Source organism: Rousettus aegyptiacus, unplaced genomic scaffold (assembly GCF_014176215.1).
Source record: "Rousettus aegyptiacus isolate mRouAeg1 unplaced genomic scaffold, mRouAeg1.p scaffold_m13_p_16, whole genome shotgun sequence".
Classification (NCBI taxonomy): Eukaryota; Metazoa; Chordata; class Mammalia; order Chiroptera; family Pteropodidae; genus Rousettus; species Rousettus aegyptiacus.
In genome coordinates, this window is record NW_023416291.1 from 52,364,148 (window position 1) to 52,387,753 (window position 23,606).

The 23,606-nt window shown below is 57.6% G+C and overlaps 2 protein-coding genes across 6 annotated transcripts in view; both read left to right on the forward strand.

Annotated features, from left to right (window-relative positions):
* DPP9 (dipeptidyl peptidase 9) overlaps window positions 1-11,002 on the forward strand; it is a 36,276-nt gene extending 25,274 nt beyond the window's left edge. For 2 of the 4 annotated variants that reach the window (XM_036234072.1, XM_036234074.1), the window contains 8 exons: window positions 45-197; window positions 617-752; window positions 2,304-2,449; window positions 3,397-3,543; window positions 4,262-4,414; window positions 5,022-5,164; window positions 6,184-6,295; window positions 8,090-11,002. In XM_036234072.1, the coding sequence (XP_036089965.1) occupies window positions 45-197; window positions 617-752; window positions 2,304-2,449; window positions 3,397-3,543; window positions 4,262-4,414; window positions 5,022-5,164; window positions 6,184-6,295; window positions 8,090-8,182 (1,083 nt within the window). In that variant the 3' untranslated portion in view covers window positions 8,183-11,002. Of the gene's footprint in view, window positions 1-44; window positions 198-616; window positions 753-2,303; window positions 2,450-3,396; window positions 3,544-4,261; window positions 4,415-4,536; window positions 4,672-5,021; window positions 5,165-6,183; window positions 6,296-8,089 lie in introns of those variants that run through there. The other 2 variants (XM_036234075.1, XM_036234073.1) reach the window with 2 other exon arrangements.
* Window positions 11,003-13,486: 2,484 nt separating this feature from the next.
* MYDGF (myeloid derived growth factor) lies at window positions 13,487-23,594 on the forward strand. 2 transcript variants are annotated; one of them, XM_036234077.1, is made up of 6 exons: window positions 13,487-13,715; window positions 14,668-14,718; window positions 20,055-20,116; window positions 21,683-21,775; window positions 22,541-22,613; window positions 23,141-23,594. In XM_036234077.1, the coding sequence occupies exons 1-5, from the start codon at window positions 13,539-13,541 to the stop codon at window positions 22,578-22,580; spliced, it is 423 nt and encodes a 140-aa protein (XP_036089970.1). In that variant the 5' UTR covers window positions 13,487-13,538; the 3' UTR covers window positions 22,581-22,613; window positions 23,141-23,594. The 2 variants fall into 2 exon arrangements, with proteins under 2 accessions (XP_036089970.1, XP_016000272.1); XM_016144786.2 differs by having other exon boundaries at window positions 13,497-13,715; window positions 21,683-21,764.
* The last annotated feature ends 12 nt before the right edge of the window (window positions 23,595-23,606 follow it).

The window sequence follows — 23,606 nt, forward strand, 5'->3', positions numbered from 1 at the left end:
CAGAGAGCCTGGGCGGCCTCACCAGGAGCCCTGTGTCCCCGCAGATCTGGGTCAACGAGGAGACGAAGCTGGTGTACTTCCAAGGCACGAAGGACACGCCGCTGGAGCACCACCTCTACGTGGTCAGCTACGCGTCGGCCGGTGAGGTCGTGCGCCTCACCACGCCCGGCTTCTCCCACAGCTGCTCCATGAGCCAGGTGGGCACTCCCCCGGGTCCCCGCACCAGCCCCTGTTCTCTCAGAACATTCCAGAACATCAGGCAGTGGCCCGCCATGGGGCCACTCACTGTCCAGGGCAAACACTTGGTCGTAGTTCTCTGACTATAGAACCAGCGAGATGAGCGGGCTCTGGCATCGGAAAGTTCTGGGCCTGAGCACCCAGCAACCCTGGCCAGGGAACAGATTCCTCCTGGCCACAGTTTGCTTATCTGTAGAACGGGGGTGGGTGGCAATGACAGCCACCTGATGTGGGTGGAGTTCGAGGTTTAAATGAGTGAGCACCGGGGTAAGACAGTAGCTATTCCGAGAAGGTCAGCAGGCGGGGGGGGGGGCGCAAAGGGCACCAGGGCGGAGGGACTGAGGGGGGAGAGGTGCTCAGCGCCCCGTCCCGTCTGCAGAATTTCGACATGTTCATCAGCCACTACAGCAGCGTGAGCACGCCGCCCTGCGTGCATGTCTACAAGCTGAGCGGCCCCGACGACGACCCTCTGCACAAGCAGCCCCGCTTCTGGGCCAGCATGATGGAGGCGGCCAGTGAGTAGCCCCAGACCCCCCAGGCGCCTCAGCCGGCTCCCTCTCCTTGGGAGTCTCAGCTCGCCTGTCTGCAAAATGGGATGCGGACCATCGAATAACCCTGGTGAGAAGGGGTTGACCTGGTGCGGTGGCCCAGAGCCCTGCCCGCTCGGCCTCCCCGGCATCCAGGCCCTCCTGGAAGCCGCAAGCGCTCGTCATCAAACGTGAGCACTGGCCCCGACTGTCCCGGGGGCTTCGCCACCTGGGGTGATCTCCATTCCTCTGCTGCAGTTAAGGACTGCAGTGCACAGAGCAGACTCTGCAGACAGAGAGTCCCTGCTGGGGGCATCCTTGTCCTCGGGGACAGCCATCTCCTGGGGTGCAGAGCAGAAGCTTTGGAGATTTGGTAGAAGGAGCTGGGGGGTCAGGCACGAGCGGGGCCTCGTGGGCCAGGAGGCAGCTTGTCAGTTTGCCCAAGAGCCTGCAGGATGGTCAGGACTCTGCTGGGGTGACCCTGGGTTCCAATTTTGGCTTCAGAACCACAGGCATTTTAGAAAGCTGTCTCTCTAAAATGTTCCTTTATCTACAAAATGGTACAAAGACTGTTCATGGGATGAACGGTTAATCAAACCTCAGTACAGCGTCTTGCGCGCAGGAATCTCTCCGTAAGAGGGAAGACCCCCGCCGACCCCAGCCAGCCCTGCCTCTTACTAGATTCGGGGATGTTCTAGGAAACAAGCCCTGGCATTTGCAGTGTTTCATGGGCTAGAAAGCCTCTTGTTACGTCATCACCTCCTGGACCCTAAACAGATTAAAGGCCTCGCCACCCAGTAGTTCAGTCCCTGACCCTCCCACGTCACCACGGGGCTCGTCGGAGCGGGGCCGTGGGCCCTGGTGGTACAGATGAGGGGGAGGCAGAGATGGGAACCCGGGAGACCGGACACCCAGCCCCGGGTTTGTGGGCGGGCGGACTAGGGCCCCGTTTCCTGCAGCTGCGGGTCTTGCCGTGTTTGCAGGCCGCCTCCATGAGCCTTTAGCAAACCGGCCCTTGGGCCGCAGCCCGCCCTGCCAGTGCCCGCACGTCCGCGGCGCCTTTGCGCCAGCACAGAGCTGAGTCCCTCCTAGACACTCAACGTCTCCTGGGCACTTAAAGCCAAAGACACGCCCAGCCCTTTCAGGGAGCTTTTGACAGCCCCTGACCCTGATGTTGCACTTCCTCGTTCACCCTTTACGTCTGCGCCCTGCTTGCCCGAATAAACTCGTCCTAAAGGCTTCTCACCATCGCAGTCGGGACAGTAGCGTTGCTCTGCAAGTACGAGGTAGCCATAACAGTCAGAGAGAAGCAGACCGTGAAGTTGGCTGTCGGGCACGTCCCAGGTCTGTCGTCACCTCCACGGAGGATCAGCCGGAGCTGGCTCTGCACCCACAGGGGGCAGAGTCACGTCCGGCCCTCGGTTTCTCATGTGGAGCACAGGACGAGGCGCCTCCGCGGCTTGGGGCCAGACGGCGGCGTGTGGGTGTCAGCGGCCGTGGGCTCCCACCTGAGTAGCCACGGCCGCTCTGTCTCTGCAGGCTGTCCCCCAGATTACGTGCCCCCGGAAATCTTCCACTTCCACACGCGGTCGGACGTGCGCCTGTACGGCATGATCTACAAGCCGCACGCCGTGCAGCCAGGGAAGAAGCACCCCACTGTCCTCTTCGTGTACGGCGGCCCCCAGGTGGGTGCTGGCCCTGCTCCCCACGCCTCCTGCCTCCATGCCAGGGCTGGGCGCCAGGGTCCTTTGCTCTTCTGCCTCTGGGTCTCTGCACACCTGATCCCCGTGGACACCCACCCCTCCTTCACCTGCCGATGCTACCTTGTCCGTTTGGGGACCCCCCCCGCCCCAATCCCAATACGTTCATCTGGACCACCTTCCCAGCAGTGACCCACTCCACTCCTGGTCACCAGTGTAGGGACAAAGCTGGCTGTGGGCCCTGGGCACAGCTCTCTGAGAAAGGGACAGGCCAGCAGACTTGGCCGGCATCTTGGCAGGTGGGTCCATCTAAGACAGTGGTTCTCACTTGTGGGTGTTCTTTCCGTACCTCAGAGGACATTGGGTGATGTCTAGTCACAACTGGGGTGGGCAGTGCTCCTGGCATCGAGTAGGTGGAAGCCAGGAATGCTGTCGGCACCCCTAGTGCCTGTGACACGCCCCCCCACACACTCACAGAGGATGACGAGGTTGTGAATGCCGACAGTGCCAAAGTGGGGATCTGGGCTAGGCCAAGTTGCTCAGAGCGCCTGGCGCCTCCAGCCCCACCATTTCTTGGGTCTGTGGTTTAGAGGTCACCACACAGTAGCAAAGTGGGAGAAGGAGGCTGAAGAAGTGAGGGACAATTCCAGGGAGAGGGCCCAGCGGGGAGGGAGCGTGACCGGGGCCTTCCTTTCTGTAGCGCGTTCCAGGCGCGAGGCCTGGTTCGCCGTGGGCCCCGTCTACCCTTCCACGGCCCTGCTCCCAGGACACCTCCAGGCGTCCACAGCCTTCGTGACAAAGGCCAGGAGCTCTGACTGGGCTGAGACCCGGCCTGTCCCCCTGCTGTCTGGCCTGCCCCTGTCATCCGGAGCCGCGTGGGGTTTCTCGCCGCTCGTCCAGAGCCCCACGCCCTCGCTCGTCCTCCTCCGCAGGTGCAGCTGGTGAATAATTCCTTCAAAGGAATCAAGTATTTGCGGCTCAACACGCTGGCATCCCTGGGTTATGCGGTGGTCGTGATCGATGGCAGGGGCTCATGTCAGCGAGGACTTCGGTTCGAAGGGGCCCTGAAGAACCAGATGGTAACTTGTCTCAGTCTCTCCGGGCCCTTCCTGCGTGAGGAAGGGGGACCTGGGGTGTGTGGGCGCAGGGTTTGTCATTAGCTCTGGGCACCTTCCATAAGGACCATCCTGGCCAGGGTGCCAGGCCTCAGTGGGGTGGCCCTTTGGAACCAAGGGGAATGTCTGTTTTGCTGCTCAGCCTGAGCTTTGCCCTTTGGAGAGACAGGTATACACCCATCCCACCTGGTGCCCGAGCCCAGCCTCAGCCAGACATGTCACTGCAGGCCCAGTCGGCAGGAAGTGCCAGGGCTGGGCCGGACAGGGCCTGGTGATTGTAGAAGTGCTGCTGATGGAGACGACGACACCAGCTGGTCACCGAGCCTCAGTACGCGCCAGGCCTCGAGTCTGAGACGCTGATCATCTCGTGTCGGCCTCGCGCCTGCCGCACAATGGGTCCTAGTCGGGTTAACATCCCCATTTTCAGGATATGAGAACAGGCCCAGAGAGGGGATGTGACTTTCTCAGAGTCACTCAGCCAGGAGGTAGCAGAGCGGGGTTGGTGCCCGGCCTGACCACCGTCCCCCAGAGCAGGCAGGGTGCAGCGGGGCGCAGAGGGGGAAGGCTACAGGAAGCGGCCTTGATCCCGGAGAGAGCGGGCTCTCCCAGGGGGGCATAGGCGGGACAGCGTGGTGTCCCCGGGGGAGGAGGCCACTGAGAGGTGCCTGGCCTCACCCCCCAGGGCCAAGTAGAGATCGAGGACCAGGTAGAGGGCCTGCAGTTTGTGGCTGAGAAGTACGGCTTCATCGACCTGAGCCGGGTGGCCATCCACGGCTGGTCCTATGGCGGCTTCCTCTCGCTCATGGGGCTGATCCACAAGCCCCAGGTGTTCAAGGTAGGTCCCGCCTCGCCCCCTCGCCCCTGTCTGCCGCCGCCGGCCCGTGCCCCTCGGAGCCCGCCCCCCCTAGGGGAGGCATCTTGGCAGGGGCCTTGCCACGTGGCTGTTTCTCCCCGCAGCAGCCCCACGGGGCCGAGCCCCCCTCCTCATTGCCCGCCACTGCTGACCCCAGGATGGCGTCCGGCTGCACAAAACCCCACCAGCAGCTCTCTGTGGGAGGCTGAGCCCGGGACCCCGGCCTCGGATGGGCAGAGGTGGGGCATGGTGTGAAGAGCGTCGGGGGAGGGGCCCCCCAGGCCGGCGGCACTGTCCGGGCACCGCGGGGCGGCGATGAGGAGGAGGAGGCAGGAAGGCAGTGGGCCCAGGGAGGGGCCGATCCGGCCTGAACGCGCCCGTGCAGCTCACCCGCCCGCCCTCGACAGTGCACGGTCCACGGGGCACATGCGGTCCGAGGGCCCCTCCCCGCCAGTCCCCGTGCGCATGCCCGCTCCTGGTGCCCTCCGGGGGAGGCCCCGACAGCCGGCGCGCGCAGGCTCCTGGGACCTGACCCGCGTGCCTGTCTCTTCTCTCTCTCTCTGCCCCGCCCGCGCGCCGTGGTCCGCAGGTGGCCATTGCCGGTGCCCCAGTCACAGTCTGGATGGCCTACGACACAGGGTACACGGAACGCTACATGGACGTCCCAGAGAACAACCAGTATGGCTACGAGGCCGGTTCCGTGGCCCTGCACGTGGAGAAGCTGCCCAACGAGTAAGGCCCTCCCCCCCCCCCCCGAAGTGCCGACTCCCCGAGGCCCCCACCTCTGCCACCCTGCTCCTGTCACTTCCGTCCCTCCTCTCTGCCTGAGCCTCGAATTCGCTCTTGCAGCCCCGTCTCCTCTCTGCTCCTCATAGGAAGTGGGTACCTGGGTGCCCTGGGAGGGAGGCCCTGGCCCTGCCTTGGAAAGATGGAAGGAAGGTTCTAGATTTGCACCATTGCCCACGAAGCCACCATTACCCCCACTAGCATGTGGCCGGCTGTGGGTCCATGAGTTGGTCTTGAAAATCAACAGCCTCTGTCTTGTGGGTTTTGACACTGTGGTTCAGGACCCAGGTCCACATGGTTGTGATACCTGCGTCCATCAGACCAGCCCAGGCGACCCACGCCACGCCATCAGCACCGGCAGCTGATTTCCCGATTAAAAGAAAACTGTTGCCATTTTCTGCTGCGGCTCTGTCCGAACGTGAACCTGGGTCCCACGCCTTCATGCTGGGGTTCCCTTCACAGTGTGGGCCCCTCTTCCAGCGAGGCTGCTCTCTTCGGCCATGAGTGTGGTCCGGGGGACGCCAGCGTGCAGCCTAGCTTGGAACCTGTGCCATCCAGCCCAGGAGCCGCTGGCCATAAGCAGCCTCTTAAATTTAAATTCACTGACATAACAAATCCATCAAGACACACAGAGTGGCGGTTGTCGGGATGGGTGTGACTGCAGATGGGCACAGGGTTTTTCTTTGGGTGATGGAATGTTCTAGAACTAGACAGGTGATGGTTGCACAGCCTTGTGAATGCACCAGATGCCCTCGAACCATCCACTTTAAAATGAGAGAGTTGTAGGTTGTGTAAATTTTACCTCAATAAGTTATTTTTAAAATCAGAATTTTAAAAATAGTTTCTCGGCCACCACCATCTGTTGCTGCCATCCTCGCCGCCCTGGGGCCTAGGGACTCGGAGACTGACTGCGTCAGGGCGGGAGAAGGGGGCCCCCTCAGACCCTTGCCCACCGTGTCTTCCAGGCCCAACCGCCTGCTCATCCTGCACGGGTTCCTGGACGAGAACGTGCACTTTTTCCATACGAACTTCCTCGTCTCCCAGCTGATCCGAGCAGGAAAACCTTACCAGCTTCAGGTGGGTGGCTCCCGGACGCCTCCGGACCCCTCCCGGGACTGGCAGGGTGGGCAGTGGCAGTCAGGCGGCGTTACTTCCACTGTGCTTGCCACCTCTCCCGGGGCATCTGTGGTCACCCCGCGCTGCCCACCTCCTCCCCTGCTGTGGGCTCCCCGCGACCTGACGTTTATTCGTCCTTTATTCAGCAATCACACGTTGGTCGCTCCGAGTCCCTGCTGCTGGGAGCACCGGGAAAATGCGGGGGGACGTGGCCAGACCCCCCGCAGCGCAGGGCCTGGTAGAGAGAGGCCAGCACCACCAGAATTATCGCACAGGTTTCATTTTAAACCAAGAAGCCCGTGTGGAGGAACCGTCCAGGGTGCTGAAAGAATCTAGGTGTGATGTTACCTTGACTAGGGTAGCAGAGACGAATTTACGGAGGAGGTGGCATTTCAGGGTGCTAAAGAGTGAGCAGGAGTCAGGCAGGCCAGGAAGGCGTGTGTGTGTGTGTGTGTGTGTGTGTGTGGGCACCAGATACAAGAAACTAGTCGGAGGGAGCAGTCCGGGACAGGAGGCCAGGGTGCTGGGTGAAGGAAGCTGGCGGGGGCCTCAGGAGAGGGGCGGGGCTGGGGCGGGGCTTCAGCAGTAAGGGGCAGGGCCTTGGTGAGGGCTTCTCTTTTGCGTTAAGGGGTTGGGTCTCCGGCGAGGCCCAGAGCCTTGAGTGGGTTTCGTTCTAGGGGTGAGACATGTCCAGGCCTGGGAGCAGGACTGACTGCTCTGCTCGCCACGTGACCAGCATGCCACCAGCCGCCCTACAGACGGGCCAGTGGGACGTGTATAGTCAGTCACACTGGCGAGAAAGGAGTTGACAGTGGGGCGCGGGAGGCCCAGTGGGTTCCGGAGTCATTGTGGAGGCGAGAGGGAGTTTTTCACGCGCTCCCACCGGGACGTCCGTCTGCTTCCCAGGTGCTCCAGGCACGCCGTCCTCTCAAGGCCATCGTAACCGAGGGTCACAGGGCAGGAGGCGCAGGCTTCAGGCACCTGCGGCTGGGTGCTCGCTCGCCAGACGCGACAGGAGGGAGGCCGCCTTCCTGTCAGAGCGCCCCTCGGCTGCCCGCCCAGCCGCACACGCACGCAGGCTGGGGGCAGCTGCAGCTCAGGGCAGAAGCCAGGCAGGACCAGGGTGGACCCTCGAGTGTCCCTCTGGGCCTGAAGTCCTGAGCCGGGTAGCCGGGAACGGCACACCCTCCTAGGTGGCCGTAGGTGGCAGGTCTGTTAACCTCGGGCTTTGCTCCCTCATCTGTGAAAGGGGCATGGTGACCCCTGCCTCCCAGTGGGGCCGTGAGGCCCAAACGAGTTCTTTCAGGAAAGGCATTTAGCTCGCGTGGCGGGCCCAAAGTCCTGGAAGCTGCCAGGTCAGACACCTCCGTTGGGAGTGGGGGCAGGGCTCTGTTTGGAGGAAGTGGGTGGCGCCCGCCTTGCGGTTCACACACCCTAAACGGTTGGACTGGGAGGCTACTGGCCCCAGTTTGTTCATATATCACATTTGTAATATGCCAGGCACTGGGCTGAGGGCTCGGAGCACAGATCCTCTCTCTGCCCTCACGGCCCAGGAGGAGGAAGAAGGAGCCAGGCGGTCAGCAGCCGAGGTGGCGTGAAAGGGTGGGGGCAGGGGGTGCCCCAGGTGGGGAAAGAGCGCAGGAGGCCAGGTCCCGATGTCCGGGGGCTGGGGCGGCACAGGGCCAGGAAGGGGGAGGCCAACGGCTCGGGCAAGGTCGCTTGGTGCCACCAGCCCTGCCTTCTCTGTCCACCCAGATCTACCCCAACGAGAGACACAGCATCCGCTGCCCTGAGTCCGGTGAGCACTATGAAGTCACGCTGCTGCACTTTCTCCAGGAGCACCTCTGAGGGCCCGCGCTGCTGCGGCCGCAAGTTTAGAGCACAAGTGGCTTCGTTGCCGCCGCCAGGGGGACCAGGAGGGAAGGATGGAGTGGCCCCGCGGGGCCCCCTTGAGGTGCCATCTCTGCTGCCCCCACTGGACATCCCTGTCCCCGGCTCGAGAGCCGCCGCCTTCGGCCCCGACGCCTTTTATCATTTTTTAAATGCTCCTGGCTCTCCGCCTGCTGCTTCTCGGTTGCCAGGACAGGGCGACGAGGCTGACACCCACGAGGCACTTCCCAGAGCCACCCCTCCTCACCGCCCTCAGGAGCGGGCCGAGCCCTGCTGGGCCCTGGAGAGGCGGGGCCCTCCTCGCCCGGACCGGCTGCCGCACCCAGCACAGCAGCATGCGTGCCTCTCCTCCCCACCCGCCCACCTCCTGCTCGCGTTTTGTTTTGGAGACGTTTTTCCTAACTTAAAAGACAAAGCAAGGGGTGCCTAAATCTAGAGTTGGAGTGTACCACTGGGCAGTGGGGCTCGGCCCAGCCGGCACCCGGTGAGCCCCACCTCCTCGGCAGCTGCGGCAGGGAGTCGCGGCCAGTGTCCGAGGGCGATGCACGCGCTGCACTGGCCTCTGCCCGGCTCTGGGGCGCCGATCGCGGCCCGCTCTGGCCCCCGCTGGCCGGCGGCTGCCGCCCGCTCCCCGGCCCTCCAGCCACCTGCATCTGCCTGGCCCGCGCCGGCCCGTTCCGGAGTTGGGAGTGGAGCCGTCCCCGCCTCAGGGTTATCCTCCCTCTTCCTTCCCCTCCCCGCCGACTTCTGCCAGGGGCGCGCAGAAAGGAAAAAAAAAAGAAGAAAAAATCCCCACCAGAAACAAACACCTCTACATATTATGGAAAGAAAATATTTTTGTCAATTCTTATTCTTTTATAATTACGCGTGTGAGAAGCAGGCTCATTAAAAGATTCCAGACGGATGCTCACCGCCCTCCCGAGGCTCCTTCTCGGCCCCGGGCCGGGGCTGGGCCTTTCTGAGGGGCGGGGGGCCGGGTGGTCTTGGCAGTCAGCCCAGAACGCCCTGGCTCAGAAGGGGGGGCACCGCGCCCTGGCCAGAAGGTGGCCCACCCCTCCTCAGAGTGGTTCAGCGAGGATGGACCCAGCAGTCCTGATGCGTCACGTCGGGACCCAGCATAGCACGTGGCGGGTGGCCTGGTGGGCCCCACAGGCTTTCCCAGGGCGGCAGCCCAACGCGAGGAGCAGCACCCTGGTTGACATGCTCGTCCAGTGGCCTGGCTCTGGTTTAGGGGTCAGGAAACCTCTTTATGTTTGTCCCGAAAGCCAAGAGACCAAGGGGCCTGCGTAGAGGGCACTCGTGGTCCTGGAGTTTCCAACAGCGGGATCAGCCTCTCCCTCCTCTGGAAGCCCTAGTTTTATCTGTAATGGCTTAAAAAAATAAACTTCAGGACAGAAGGGTAAAGCGCGGACAGAGGCCTTTGCTGCTGAGAGGCAGCCCCCCCTCGGTCTGCGTTCTGTTTGGCGTGGTGAATGTGCCATAACTGATTTCATTGGGCACGTTTCAAGGGACAACGCAGGGCATTCTGGCTTTTTGTATAAATCGGGTCAGCAGGCTTTTTCTGTAAAGGGCCAGGTAGTCTGTTGGAGCTATTCAACTCTGACCTCGTAGTTCAAAAGCAGCCACCAAGAATGATATGTAAATAAGCAGGCATAGCTGTGTGCCAATAAAACTTTATTTACAAAACCAGGCAGCTGGCCAGATTTGACCCACAGGCTGTATATATAATTGGACAAAACATGGTATAAATGATACTGAAACCAATGCCTTATACAAACTTCTGGGTATATGTTTGAGGTTTGGGGGTAAATTTCTAAAACTCAAAAAGCATATTTAGTTTTAATTTTGAAGAATATTGCCAAATTGCCTTCCGATGTCCACTTTGCCAAGAGAGGGTAAGCGTGCCCTTTGCTCCTTCCCCAGTGTGTGATTTTTCTCTTCGCCAATCTTAGAGGTGAAGCGTGGATTCTCAGTGTTATTTGAACTTAAATTTATTTTCTGTGTGGGGATGTTTTCATGTTTGGTGACACTTGTTTACTAGCAGTCATTTGGCCACCTTTTGATTTGTTGCCCTCATTGATTTGTAGACACTTTTTGTATAAGAAGGAAAGGAGTCCATTGTCATACACGTTGCAAATCAAACTATGTTGCTCGTTTGAAAATGTTTGAGTAAGAAGCTCAGCCACTGAACGTTTAAAATCATCTCGGGAACAAGACGTCTTTCACTTAATCCACGGTGAAGTGAAGTGGAGAAGCAAGTAGTCAGAAACCACAGAACAGTCGAAACCGGTGAGAACGGGGGTGCTAGGGTCACCCCAGGAGATTGGGCAACTGGCAGCCCTCAATCCCCTCAAAGCAGGAGCTCTATCAGGACGGTCCGCTGCCTCACTCGGGGAACGCCGGAGTGCCACGAGACAGCTTCCACTAGCCAGGCCTCAGGGAGTCGCATTTCTGCCCGGAGAGTGAGGTCTGGAAAGCGAAGTGGGGCACCCACAGGAAGGGGGGATCAATGATGAGCCGCTACAAAAGGACAGGTGTCTGCCGACAGAAGGTCTTGGTCTCCTGGAGGTGGCTGGTCAGAGGCGTCTGTTTCTGCCAGGTTGATACATGGCCGCGTGTTTTCTCCACCACTGGTGGGGGGGAGGGCCATCAGCAGAAGGGTCCCCAGTGCTGTATCAGGTGTCCTGGTCACGTGCTTGATTCTTTTCCTGGTGGAGGTGCTCATCTCTTCCCTAACTGGCAAGAATCCACGTGGGATTGACATAAAACCCTGCGTCATATCTGTTGCAGATATTTTCCTGGTTTGGCCTTTCAAACATCATTATGGTATTTATTTAAAAATAGACACATAGGAAGTTACAAAAATCGTGGGGTCCCATGTACCCTTCACCTGGCTTACATCTTACCTAAGCACAGTTAGGTAAGGCAGGAAACCGACTGTACAATGCAGTTAACTACACTCCAAATCTTACTCGCATTTTATCAGCTTTCACCTGCACTCGTGTGTGTGTGTGTGTGGGGGGGGTTCTGTTCTGCTTTGTCACCTGTAATCACCACATGCGAACTGTTTGCTCGCCGCCACAGAGCCCCTTCCTGCGGTCCCTTTACACCCACACCCACCGCGTTTATGGTGTCCTGACCAGAGAAGTCTGTGATGTTCATGTCATGGGTTGTTTCCTTTAGGACACTAGACATATGATGATTAGAAAGCAGGATCTTTGGAATGATGTTTTTTCTTCGTCCCTTCAGTGTGAGTTGGGGGGGGGAAGGACAAAAAAAAGCTTGAGGAGTCTTTCTAAAAAGAAAACACACACAACACACCCCTCTTCAGTAGAAGACTCAAACAGCTCACAACTGAAATAAAGGATCTTGTTAGTGACAGCTCTTGGCCAGATTTGAATTCTTTATAGTGACCGACTGAAGGTCAGATACAGCAGTGAGAACAGGAAAGACATGGATGGAACCACGCTGTGGGAAATACCCAAGTAGGACAGTGGTCGTCCAATTTATGGAACCAATTTCTAATGGATCCAGAGCGGCCAGTTGCAAGGAGGAAATTTTTTAACACAAGCAGGAATCCTAACTTAGGACAGGCTGCCGCCACTGAAAAGCATGAATTCTGGAGTTAGAGTTTTCTGTAGAACAGTCAGCCATGCAGGTGCTCCTGACTTCTCTGAAACCTTCATCCTCTGTGTCGGGGGTTGAGAAATTTGAGTTCCTCAAAAAGTGGGACGCAGCCCAGCTTAGGGGTTCCCTGTGACATTTTCTCTGTTCTTTCAAATCAGGAAGGATTAGGAAAAGTAGCTTAATTCTGGACACTCCAGACCTGGCCATTGGTGTTTTCTTGAAATTCTAAGCAATTTATGACTCCCCAAAAAGTGCCCCCAAACCAGGGAATTTTTCATTGGCATCTCATGCAGGCAACAACTAGGATTTAGGATTCTTCTTGCATCCCTTCAGTTAACCTCCTGATAAGCCCTGAGGTAAGGATTCTTTTTTGGCTTTGTACTCTGAAATAATTTTAGGCTCACAGAAAAGCTACAGATGTCCCTTGTCCAGATTCTCCTAACGTTAACGTCTTGAGCAGCCCTGGTAAAAGCCTGGTTTTTGAAGCGCGGCGTTAATGTCAACACGATCCTAGTTTCTGCATGCACAGGCTGTATTTCCATTTCGACTTCTCCCTGTAATGTCATTTTTCTGGTCCAGGGCTTTTACGAACTGAATATTTGTGCCCCTTCAAATTCATGTTGAAACCTAAACCCAAATGTGCTAGTCTCGGGGGAGGGGGGCTGGGGAGGTGAGTAGGACATGAGGGTGGAACCTCCATGAATAGCATCTGTTCCCTTAAAAAGACCCTAGGGAGCGCCTTCCGCCCCTTCCACCACGTGAAGACACAGGTAGGAAAGAGCGGTTTATGAACCAAGAGGCCGGCTCTCGGCAGACCGGGAATCTGCCACCGCAGACCTTGTACTCCCCGGCCTCCCGAAGCGTGAGAAACACACGTCTCGCTTTGGCCCCCAGTCAGTGGCACTGTTACAGCGTTTGGAAGTGAGACGAGGATCCGATCCAGGACCCGATGTTTGTTTAGTCGTCTTGGTCTCATTCTGTGATGGCCCCTCGGCGGTGGCCTTTCATGACATTTGAAGAGTACTGCCGGTTATCATGTGAAACGTCCCTCAACTTGTGTTTGCCTCATGTTTGCTTAGAGTTGGATTGAGGCTGAGCTTTTGGGGCAGGAATTCCAGCGGTGCCACGGACAAGGGGTCCTCAGTGCGTGCGGTGAGCGGCTCGGCGGCTTCACGCTGACACGGTCTCATTTTTGGTGACGTTAACTTTGATCATTGGGCGAGGCTGCTGTTTCCATTGTAAAATTACTCTTTTTTTCTCTGTGTCTGAGACTACGCAAATATCCTGTTTCTCACCATACTTTTTCGACCACCAATTTTTAGCATCCAGCCACGGATCTTGGCTGCAACGATTGAGGTATCCGCCGAAGGTCACCTTCCATTTTGCTCCTACCGTCTACATTTATTAACTTGAATTTTAGTGGCGACCTTCTACTGCCCTCCGTCCTTGCACATTCACTAGTCGGAAGAGCTGAAGGGTCAGGCACGTGGCCAGTGAGGGGCGACGGAAGCGAGACCGCGCGCCCCGCGTACGCGCCGGGACCTCCAAGCCCCGCCCCCAAGATGGCAGCAGGGGCGGGGCGCGCGGGTCACGTGGCCGCGCTGACGCCGACGTGGCCTCCGGCGGCTGCCTGACGTGTCCTTCGCTGCGCTCCGTCCACCAGTCTGCCCCGCGGCCCGGTCCCAAGATGGCGGCGCCCAGCGGAAGGAGGAGCGGCGCCGGCGGCGCGGGTCTGTGGGCTGCGCTGCTCCTGGCGGCGTGGGCGCTGAGGCCCGCGGAGGCGGTGTCCGAGCCCACGACGGTGGCGTTTGACGTGCAGCCCGGCGGCGTCGTGCACTCTTTTTCCCAGAACGTGGGCCCGGGGGTGAGTGCCGCTGCTGACGAAGGGCCCAGGCGCCGGGAGAGGGGGTGCGGCCCGAGGCGGGGGCTCGTACTTCGGGGACTGGGCCTGAGGAGGGGTGCACTTCCGGCCTGGCGACTTTGAGGGGGCTGGGCCACTAGCTTCAGTCCTTGTCACTTGTCACATGCCCAGCGTGCCCAAGCAGCCTTGTCCACCACAGCCAGGCGACTACCCGGCCATTGGAGGGCAAGGGGGGCGGGGGCGGGCACAGAGGAGAGGGGCGTTGATCCTGACGGGTGCACGCCTCCCGGCTCCACAGAAGGTCGGTCCCGCTGTCGCTCCGACTAGGGAGGAAGTGGACAAACGTTGCTTTTTCTTTCCATGGCGCACGGTACCCCCATCTTCACCGAAGTGTGATGCCAGGCCCCCTTGCTCGAGGCAGCAGGCCTGGGTCCAGTCCAGCCTTGTCCCCGGCTTGCTGGAGAAGTCGCTGCCTCTCCCGTCCCTGTAACAACCATATCGACAGTCACTATTTGTTGATACTCTCTTACTGCTGGGTATCGTACCAAATGCTTTCTATGTTAGGCCCATTTTGCAGATGAGGAAACAGGCTTAGAAAGGTTTGCACCTGTCAAGACCCACAGCAGCACAGAGATGGGCCCCCAGGTGTCCCAAAGCCCAAGTTCCTAGGAGGGTGGGTGCTATAGGGGGTGCGACCCCTCTTTCTGCTCTTCATCCCCCAGAAGCCACCCAGATTGTTTTTCTGCCCGAGGAGCTCACTAGTAGGGAGGCGGGGGAATTCCAGGTCTGCAGACCCTGGGAGGCCCTGTGGGGCTGGCTCAGCCTCCTTCCCCTGAGTACAGATGCCCAGACTCAGGATCTTCCTGATTCTGGGTGGCAGAAAGCTGGCCTGACCCTGCACCTTAGCGCTAAGGTTACCTGCCACCAAGCCTTTTTTTCCTTTTCCATTTTCTAGGACAAATATACTTGTGTGTTCACCTATGCTTCTCAAGGAGGGACCAACGAGGTGAGTTCTACAAAATTCCTTGTAATTTAGTGTCGACATGTCTGTCGTCATACAGCGCTTCTTTCCAGGATGTGTGTTGTTAACTTACATTTATTTACTGTTCTTGCTCAACCGATGAAAGTGAAAGGGCTCAAGTTAAGTAGTGACGATAGATTCCACTCGTAATTCCACAGGGTGAACAGACGTCTGGGTGAAAGATGAGGCGTGAGAGGCCATTTCCCGGGGCCTCTGTGAGGAGCTTCATATTTGTTTCCTTCGCTGCCTAACAAATCAGCACAAACGTAGCAGCTTAAAACAACACTCACTCACTATCGTTCATTTATGGAGGCTCAGGCAGGTGCTTCATAAGCCAAGACCAAGATATTGTCTTCCAGGCTCAGTTAGTTTGTTGGCAGAATTCAGTTCCTTGTGGTCTGGGACTGAGGTCCCCATTTCCTTGATGACCATTTTCTCCAGCTGGTGTCAGAAGAGGAAGTAGGGGGGATTCGAAGCAGAGAAGGATGCAGTGCACCATCGCCTGCTTTGTGGGGACCATGTGGCTGAATAATATTTCATAGTATATATGTACCGCTACTTGTTTATCCAGTCCTCTGTGGGTGGATGCCTGGGTTGCTTCCATATTGTGGCTGTTATAATGATACAGCAGTGAACAACGGGTGCACGTACTGTTTTGAATTAATGGTTTTGTTTACTTCAGATACATACCTATAAATTGGATTGCTGGATTGTAAAGCAGCTCTATTTTTAATTTTTTGAGGAGCCTCCATACTGTTTTCCAGAGCGGCTGCAGCCTTTGCAGTCCCTACCCTAGCACGCGAGGGCTTCCTTGTCTCCACATCCTCGCCAACACGTAGTGTTTGTCAGTTTATTGACAGGTGTGTCTTACTGAGATAAATTCCTTCTGTTCCCACTTTGTTGAGAATTTTTATCATAAATAGATGTCGAATTTCGTCAAATGCTTTTTATGCATCTCCTGAAATGATCATTTCGTTTTTATCCTTGGTTTAGTCGATGCGATGAATCCATTAATTGTTTTGTGGATGTTGAACCACAGCCTTGCATCCCTGGTATAAATCTCACCTGATCATGGTGCAAGATCTTTTTAATGTACCGTTGAATTTGGTTGAGAATTTTGAGGATTTTGGCATCTGTGTTCATCAGGGATATTGGTCAATACTTCTCTTTTTATGTAGTGTCCTTATCTCTTTTTGATTTCAAGATAATGCTGACCTTGTAGAATGAATTTGGAAGCGTTCCTTCCTCAGTTTTTGGAATACTTTTGGAAAGATAGGCACTAATTCTTTGAATGCATGGTAGAATTCACCTGCGAAACTGTCTGGTCTTAAGCTTTTGTTGATGGGCGTTTTTTGGTTAGTGATGCAGTTTTATTGCTAGTAATTGGTCTGTTCAGATTCTCTTTGACTTCCTGGTTTAGTCTTAGAAGGTTGTATATGTCTGAAAATTTGTCCATTTCTTCTAGATTGTCCAATTTGTTGGCATATAATCGTTCACTGTATCCTTTAATAATGCTTTGTATATCTGTGGTGTCGGCTGTAATCTTTCATTTCTGATTTTACTTGTGTTCTCTCTATTTGCTTGATGAGTCTTGTCTTGAGGCTTGTCAGTTTCATTTATGCTTTCAAAGAACCAGCTTTTAGTTTCTTTGGCCTTTTGTTTTTCTATTTTCTATTTACTTTATTTCTACTCTGATCATTATTATTTCCTTCCTTCTACGTTGAACTTTGTTCTTTTTGAGTGCGTTTGCTGCGACCCCACATTTTGTAGAGTTGTGTTTTGATTTTCATGTGTCTCGAGGTAGTATTCGATTTTCTCTTTGCTCCGTTGGTTTTTTAAAAGCGTACTGTTCAATCGCCACATATTTGTTTTTTGTTTTTTTTTCTAGTTCTCTTGATTCTAGTTTTTTGTCACTGTGGTCAGAGAATATGTTTGATATAATTTCAGTCTTCTTGAATTTATTGAGGCTTGTTTTGTGGCCGAGTATGTGATTTCTCCTGGAAAATGTTCCATGTGCACTTGAGGAAAAAGTGAAACCTGCAGTTTTTGGATAAAATGCTCTATATCTTAAATCAGACTGTTCTCACGTGGCATTTAAGGCCATTATTTCCCTGTTAACTTTCTGCCTGGGTGATGTACGCATCGAGGTCAGTGGTTGGTGAAATCCCCAGCTGTCACTGTTGGTTTCTGCCTTTATGTCCATTACTGTTTGGTTTCTGTGCTTTGGTGCTCCTGTGTTAGGTTTTGTATTTTATATCTTCTTCCTGGAGTGACCCCTTTACAATTATGTAATGTCCTTCTTTGTTTCCTGTTACCGCCGTTGTTTTAATGTCTATTTTGTCTGACAAGTGTTGCTACCTCGTTTTCTCTTTGACTCTATTTGTGTAGAGTATCACTTTCCACCCCTTCGCTTTCGGTCCGTATGTGTCTTTCCATCCAAAGTGAGTCTCTCGCAAGCAGCATATAGATGGATCTTGTTTTTATTCATTCTTTCATCCTGTGTCTTTTGATTGGAGCATTTAGTCAATTTACTTCTAAAGTAATTACTGATAGATAAGTGCTTATGGCCATTTTGTTAATTGCTTTTGGTCGTGATTGTTCTTTTCTGCTCCTCCTCTTGATCTGTTTCCTTTGGGTTTACTGGTTTTCTTTAGTATTCTCATTGGATTCCTTTCTCTTTACTTTTTGTGTATTCTTTGTATCTTTTTGGTTCGCAGGCACCGTGAGGTTCATAGATATCCACCTGTATCTGCAGCCGTCGATTTTAAGCTGACAGGCATTCAAGTTCAATTGTGCTGTGAAAGCACTAGTTTCTGCGCCCCCCTCCCCTCTTTATGTTTTCGAAGTCATCTTTTACATCTTTGTTTTGTGTATCTCCTATTTATTGTAGTTACAGTTAATTGTGCTTTTGTCTTTAAACCTCCATACTCGCTTTTTAAGTGGTTGAATGACTGTAGTTACTGTATATTTGCCTTTACACGTGAGATTACCTTTCCTTCCTGCGTTATTCCGGTTACGGCCTTTCCTGCATGAAGGGCACCCTTTAGCACTTCTCGGAAGGCTGCTTTGGGCACGGTGAGCTCTTTCAGTTCTCGCTTGTCTGGGAAACGCCACCTCGCCTCCAATGCGGGAGGATAACCGTGCTGGAGACAGTATTCAGGGTAGCGGGCTCCTTTCCCTCCGCACTCGGATCTTGCCTGCCACTCCCTTCTGGCCATCGGTTGCTTCTGAGAAATCGGCGCGTAGCCTTATGGCGTTGCCCCCGCACGTGGCTTCTTGTCTCCTTCTTGCTGCCTTCGAGATGGTCTCTTTGTCCTTTGCAATTTTAATTACAGCATGTCTAGACGCGGGTCTCTCTGGGTTCGTCTCGTTTGGAACTCTGCTGCTTGGGCCTGGGTGTCTGTTTTCTGCACCAGGTTAGGAAACTTTTCAGCCTTTATTTAGGTACCCTTTCTGCCCCGCCCTCTCTTTCTCCTGTAATCCCTGTGATGCGAATGTCAGAGAGCGCGATTTTATCCTAGAGATCGCTTATCCTCATTTTTTTTTTAATTCTTTTTTCCTTTTGCTGTTCCGATCTTGTGATTGCCAGTGTTCTGTCTTCCGGGTCACCGGTCCATTTTTCTGTATTAACTGCCGTGCCGTTGAGCCCTTCCGACGCTTCTTCACTCCAGGTGCTGTGTCCTCTCCGACTGATCGAGAGAGTGGTCTCTGTAGCGGATGGACGTGGCGGATCGGTGGGGGTTGGGCCGGGCACGAGCGGTGCCTGGTGTGTTGCAGCCTGGAGGAGCGGGTTCTGGGAGGGGCAGCAGGTGCGGCTGCTTGGCGTGCGCCTGGCAAGCCGCGTCGCCAGAGCAGGGTCTGATGGGGCTGCTCAATGTGCCCGAGGCTCGGCGGCCTCCCAGCCCCGCCCTTGTCCTCGTGGGCAGCCTTGTGTGCGCATGGCGAGTCGGTCACCTTCCCCGGGCGGGCGGGCCCACGCGCACAGCGGCGCCCGCCTTCTCGGCACTGTCTGGACGGGGGAGCCCCATGTGCACACAGCCCAGCGGACGCGTGAAGCAGCACCCCGCGATACCCACTGGGTCCTCCTCTGGGTGGAGGGGCCCCTGGTATGTGGGCCGTGGCGCCCTCTGCTCCTGCTGGGTCTAAGTCTGGGAGAGGTGGGCGGGGATGCTGCTGGCCCTGCAGGTTGTCCGCTGGCCCCTCCCTCCCGGGGGGCTGTCTGGGGTCCCCAGCCTTCCCCATCCGGTTCCTCTAGTTTGTCGTGCAGAAGCGGTTCAGTTGGCTCACAGGTGTCTCAGAGGAAATGCTCTAAATATAGGTGTACCTTCGCCGTGTTCTGGGGAGGGAGCCGGCTCGGGCCACCTATGCCACAGTGGACCCGCCTTCTAAATTACACATTTTTAAAAGGTGAATTGTACACTCCGTGTAAACTAGCAATTGGTTCCCACATCCGTGCTCCAGGCAAAAGGCACCTAAGTGACCATTTACTCCACTGTAATTAATGCTCCCATTAATGAAAAAGCCATGACGTTAAACTGGGAGCACCTGTCATCGGAGGTCACGGTCACTCGGGGGGGCGGGCTGTAAACTCATGGGACTGGCGATCCGAGCAGCCTGGGAGGTGACGGTGGTCGCTCCTCAGGGGCCGTGAGTTAGCCTGTGCTGTGTTTTGGAACCCGTTTAAAATTTTAATTTCATTTTTTGTTAATTTTTAAAAAGTGAACACACTCACATTGTCCCAAAAGAAAAGCATGTAAAAGTTGACAGCACCTTCTAACTGTCCAGGTCCCACCCACACCCCGCAGGCGAGTGGCCACGATCGTGAACACCTTGCATCTTTTCCGAGGACTTCTTTATGCCTGCGCGAGCAGACGTGCGTGAGCTGTTCTCCCTCCTTTTCTTATTGTTTTTATTTGTAAATAGATTTTAATTTCCAGAGTTCACAACAAAACTGAGCAGAAGACGGAGATTTCAGTACCTCCCCCTGCCCGCCCCACGCACAGCCGTCTCCACGGAGCGGGACGTTTGTTACCGTGAGGACCTCGGCCGACGCGCCCTGGTCGCCGCGAGCCCCCGGCCGGCACGAGGGCTCCCTCCCGGCACCGTGCGTTCTGCGGGTTTGGGCGGACGTCTCATGACGCGTCACAGCGAGTAGCTTCACTGCCCCCAGCAGAGTCGGGCACCTGGGGGCCAGGCTCCAGCCGAGAGGCCCAGGAGCGGTTCACTCACTCTGCAGAACCTGAGGCTCCCCGAGCTCTCGGAGCTGCCCCGTGCACGGCCCGCCGTGTGCCCGGGCTGACCCACGCTTCCCCTCTCCCCAGAAGTGGCAGATGAGTCTGGGGACCAGCGAAGACCAGCAGCACTTCACCTGCACCATCTGGAGGTGAGCTCAGGGTCCCGGCGGCGGGGTCTCCTGGAAGGGGGTACGCTGGCCCAGACTGCGGGGGCGAGCGCACCACAGGGAAAGGGGGCAGACAGACAGACCAACAGGGGGTCCTGCGTCCCGGAGGCGCGCACAGGGGGCGTGTCACACTGTGCTGGGGGTTGCCAGGGGCGGGACGGCTCCCCAGGGACACTGAGGCCAAGAGGGGCTTGGGGGCCAGGGACAGTGCAGCCCAGGCAGCGGCCACAGCACCCGGGAGAGGGGCCAGGCTCCCCAAACGCTACGCCCCCATCGCCACCCCTAGAGTCGCGTTCGTGGGTTCAGTCTCTGCCCAGGGGCTGATGCCTCGTCCACCCTTCTCACAGCCGCGCCGCTGAAGCCCAGCCCGGGGCGGGGGTGGCGAGCCCGGGGCGGGCAGGGGCAGCAGGGAACTGTGTCCCTTCTGTTCCGGCTTCTCGGCCTGGCTCGTGCCACCCCAAGCAGAAGTGACTTCTGGGGCATTTATTGTGTGCCCGATGTAGAAGAACAAGCTGTGGCTCCGCCCTCAGGGGACTTGGGGCCACAAGGCGGGCGGATCAAGCTGCGACTGACAGTGATCAGAGGAAGCGGCGTGTTCTAGTCCCAGGGCAGGTGTCGCCCCGCAGCCTCCTGCTCAGTGCCTCGCGAACAGCAGGTGTTCGTCGGTGCCGCTGGGGGAGTCCTGCCTGTTTCGCTGGAGTCCCGGGGGCCCGGGCGCTCCCCAGACCGCACCCCGTCTGTGCTGCCACCGTGGCCTCAGAGAGAGGCGTCGCGGAAGCAGGGGCCCGGGCCACCGTCCTCACTGGGCTGCCTCTCACGGGGCACGCAGGCCCCAGACACCTGCCGACCCCGGGGCCACCTGCTCAGCTGAGAGGTCCCACAGAAACGGGCCTGGGCTCAGATCTCAGACAGGGCTGGCCGTCCACCCGCTCGGGGGCTTAGTCGGAGCCCGCTCTGTGTGCCTACCACACCCCGGCCCATCCTCGCCCCCCCCCCCCTCCTCGGGCCCCTGCTGCTCCCTCTGCCTCCACCCCGTCGCTCCGTTCCCCACGCGTGGCCAAACGGAGCCCTTCACATGCAGACAGCATTGTTCCCTTGCTGTCACTGTGCTCCCCGTCATCTCTCTGCTCTGGCATGCTGACCTGGGCTCCTTAAATGCCCCCGTTTGTCCCCTCCGAGGCACCTTTGCGGCCCCCGTTCCCTCTGCCCAGGACAGAGCCCCCCCCCCCCACCCGGCCCCCATTAACTCCTGCACATCTCTCCCCCGGGCTGTCGCCATGGCCCTGTGGCAGTGCCGAGGATGTCGTGGCCACTCAGTAAAGGATGCAGTGAGTGGACGTGAGGGTCCCTGTCCTAGAACGGCTTGCTTCTGGGCAGGGAAGGCGGCCTGTTGGCGACAGGCTGGGAGGATGTTCTGGCGAGGAGGACACGGGATGTCGCTCAGGGCCTGTCCTCCTGTCCCGGAATCAGCCGTGCCTGCCAGCGGTTTCCCGGTCGGGGGGCCGGGGACATGTGGCCCCAGGCCAACCCCTGCTGGTCTCTCTGCAGGCCCCACGGCAAGTCCTACCTGTACTTCACACAGTTCAAGGCGGAGGTGCAGGGCGCCGAGATCGAGTACGGCATGGCCTACGTGAGTACCGGGTGCGTGGGTGTCAGAGCCCTGGGGGACAGGAAGGATGGGGACAGGGACACTGAGCACCTGGAGGGAGAATTTGGAAGAACGTGGGGCACTGCACAGACCCCCAGGCCCGGAAGCGCAGGGGGCCAGGGCTGTGCCCACAGAGGGGCAGGAAGCAGACACCCCTGTGTCCCTGTCCAACCGCCTGCCAGCCACCTGCTGGGAGAGCCAGCATTAAGTCAGAGGGCAGGGGCCTGGGTGCTCGGCCCTGGGACAGCCACAGGGGCAGCAGGGCGGCAGTGGCTCGCCGGTGTGTGTGGGGGCCCACAGCCTTGGCTCCGTGGCCCTGGGGTTCACCGCCCCGGCAGCGCATTCTGCCACGCACCTGACCCCCATGGCAGCCCCCAGCGAGAGGCTGGTGGCGCAGGCTCCAAGCCCATCAGGTGGCCTGTCACACCGTCAAACCGATTACTCTCCAGGGTCCCTTGCTAATTTAAAACTATTTAAGCTGATTTGAGAGGCACATAATTCTGAATTTTAGCAATTACGTTCAGGAGACTGCCGTGATTGCTTCATTGCCGTGAGTCGAGTGCCGCCTGCCTGGGATTTGCAGTGAGGGCACAAATCTGTACGCAGCCCGCCGCCCGGCACGGGGTGCGGAGCGGGCGCTCCTGGGTGCTCGGCGCTCGGCCACGTGCCCCCGGCCCTTGTGCTTCCCAGGGGAGCAGGCAGGTGCGCTCTGTCCTGCTGTCTGTCCTAACCGGCAGCCTCCGCTCTTTCCCTCATAGTCCAAAGCTGCATTTGAAAGAGAGAGCGACGTTCCCCTGAAAAACGAGGAGTTCGAAGTGACCAGAACAGCAGGTGCGTAGCGAGGGGTGTGGACGCGGCGCCAGCTGCTTGGGGAAGGGGGTGAGAGGCGACACAGGGCCAGGCAGCCGGCGGGGGCCGCACGCTGCTCCTGCAAAGGCCCCACGGTAGATGTTTTTGGAGTGCTCGGCCTCTGTCGAAACTGCTTCACCTGCCCCGTGGGGCACAGGCCACACCACGTGTCAGTGAAGGGGAATGGCCACGCTCTAACAGACCTTACGAACACGGAAACGTGACATCCGTATCACTTCCAGCCTCAGAAAAGACCACTATTTAAAAACAGCCCCCATAGCGCTCGGGGGCGGGCCACGCGGTGCCAGCACCTGGTCACTGGGAGCGTGAGTGTCCTCGCATCTGGAAGGGGGAGGGCCGCCACTTCCCACGGCCTGGCCGACCTTTCCACCCGCCGTCCCCCGGGGGACCGCTTGCCTGCCCTGCCAGGCCCTGCTGGGCCCCAGCTGGCCCAGGACGCGGAGCCCCGTGGGGTGGCGAGGGCCTTGCCACGCTTTCTTCTCTCACAGTGTCCCACAGGCCTGGGGCGTTCAGGGCCGAGCTGTCCAAGCTGGTGATCGTGGCCAAGGCATCCCACAGCGAGCTGTGACCGGCGGCTGTCCCCAGCGCGGGGACTGTGGTCTTCCCGGGCTGCTGCTGCCCGGCTCGGAGGGGCCTGCAGGACGGCCGGGCCGGGGGCGTGCTGGGCCCCACCCCCACCTCGCTCCTCTGGACGCAGACTGGGTCTGAGCCCCGCAGCTGCTCGCCGGGGGAGGCGTCGGCACAGGAGGCGGGTGCAGCGTTTCCGAGAGAGCCGTGGCGTCTCCCCCTGGCTCAGGCCGGGCCCCCGCCGCCCAGGGGAGAGCGGTGCTGCCGTCCCCTGCCCCAGGCGACTGCTTTCTTACAGCTTCCCCAGGGACCACCACTTTTCAGACTAACTGAGAAGAAATATTATATTTAAATAAAAAAAGTTAAAAAAGCAAATGCGTAGACGGC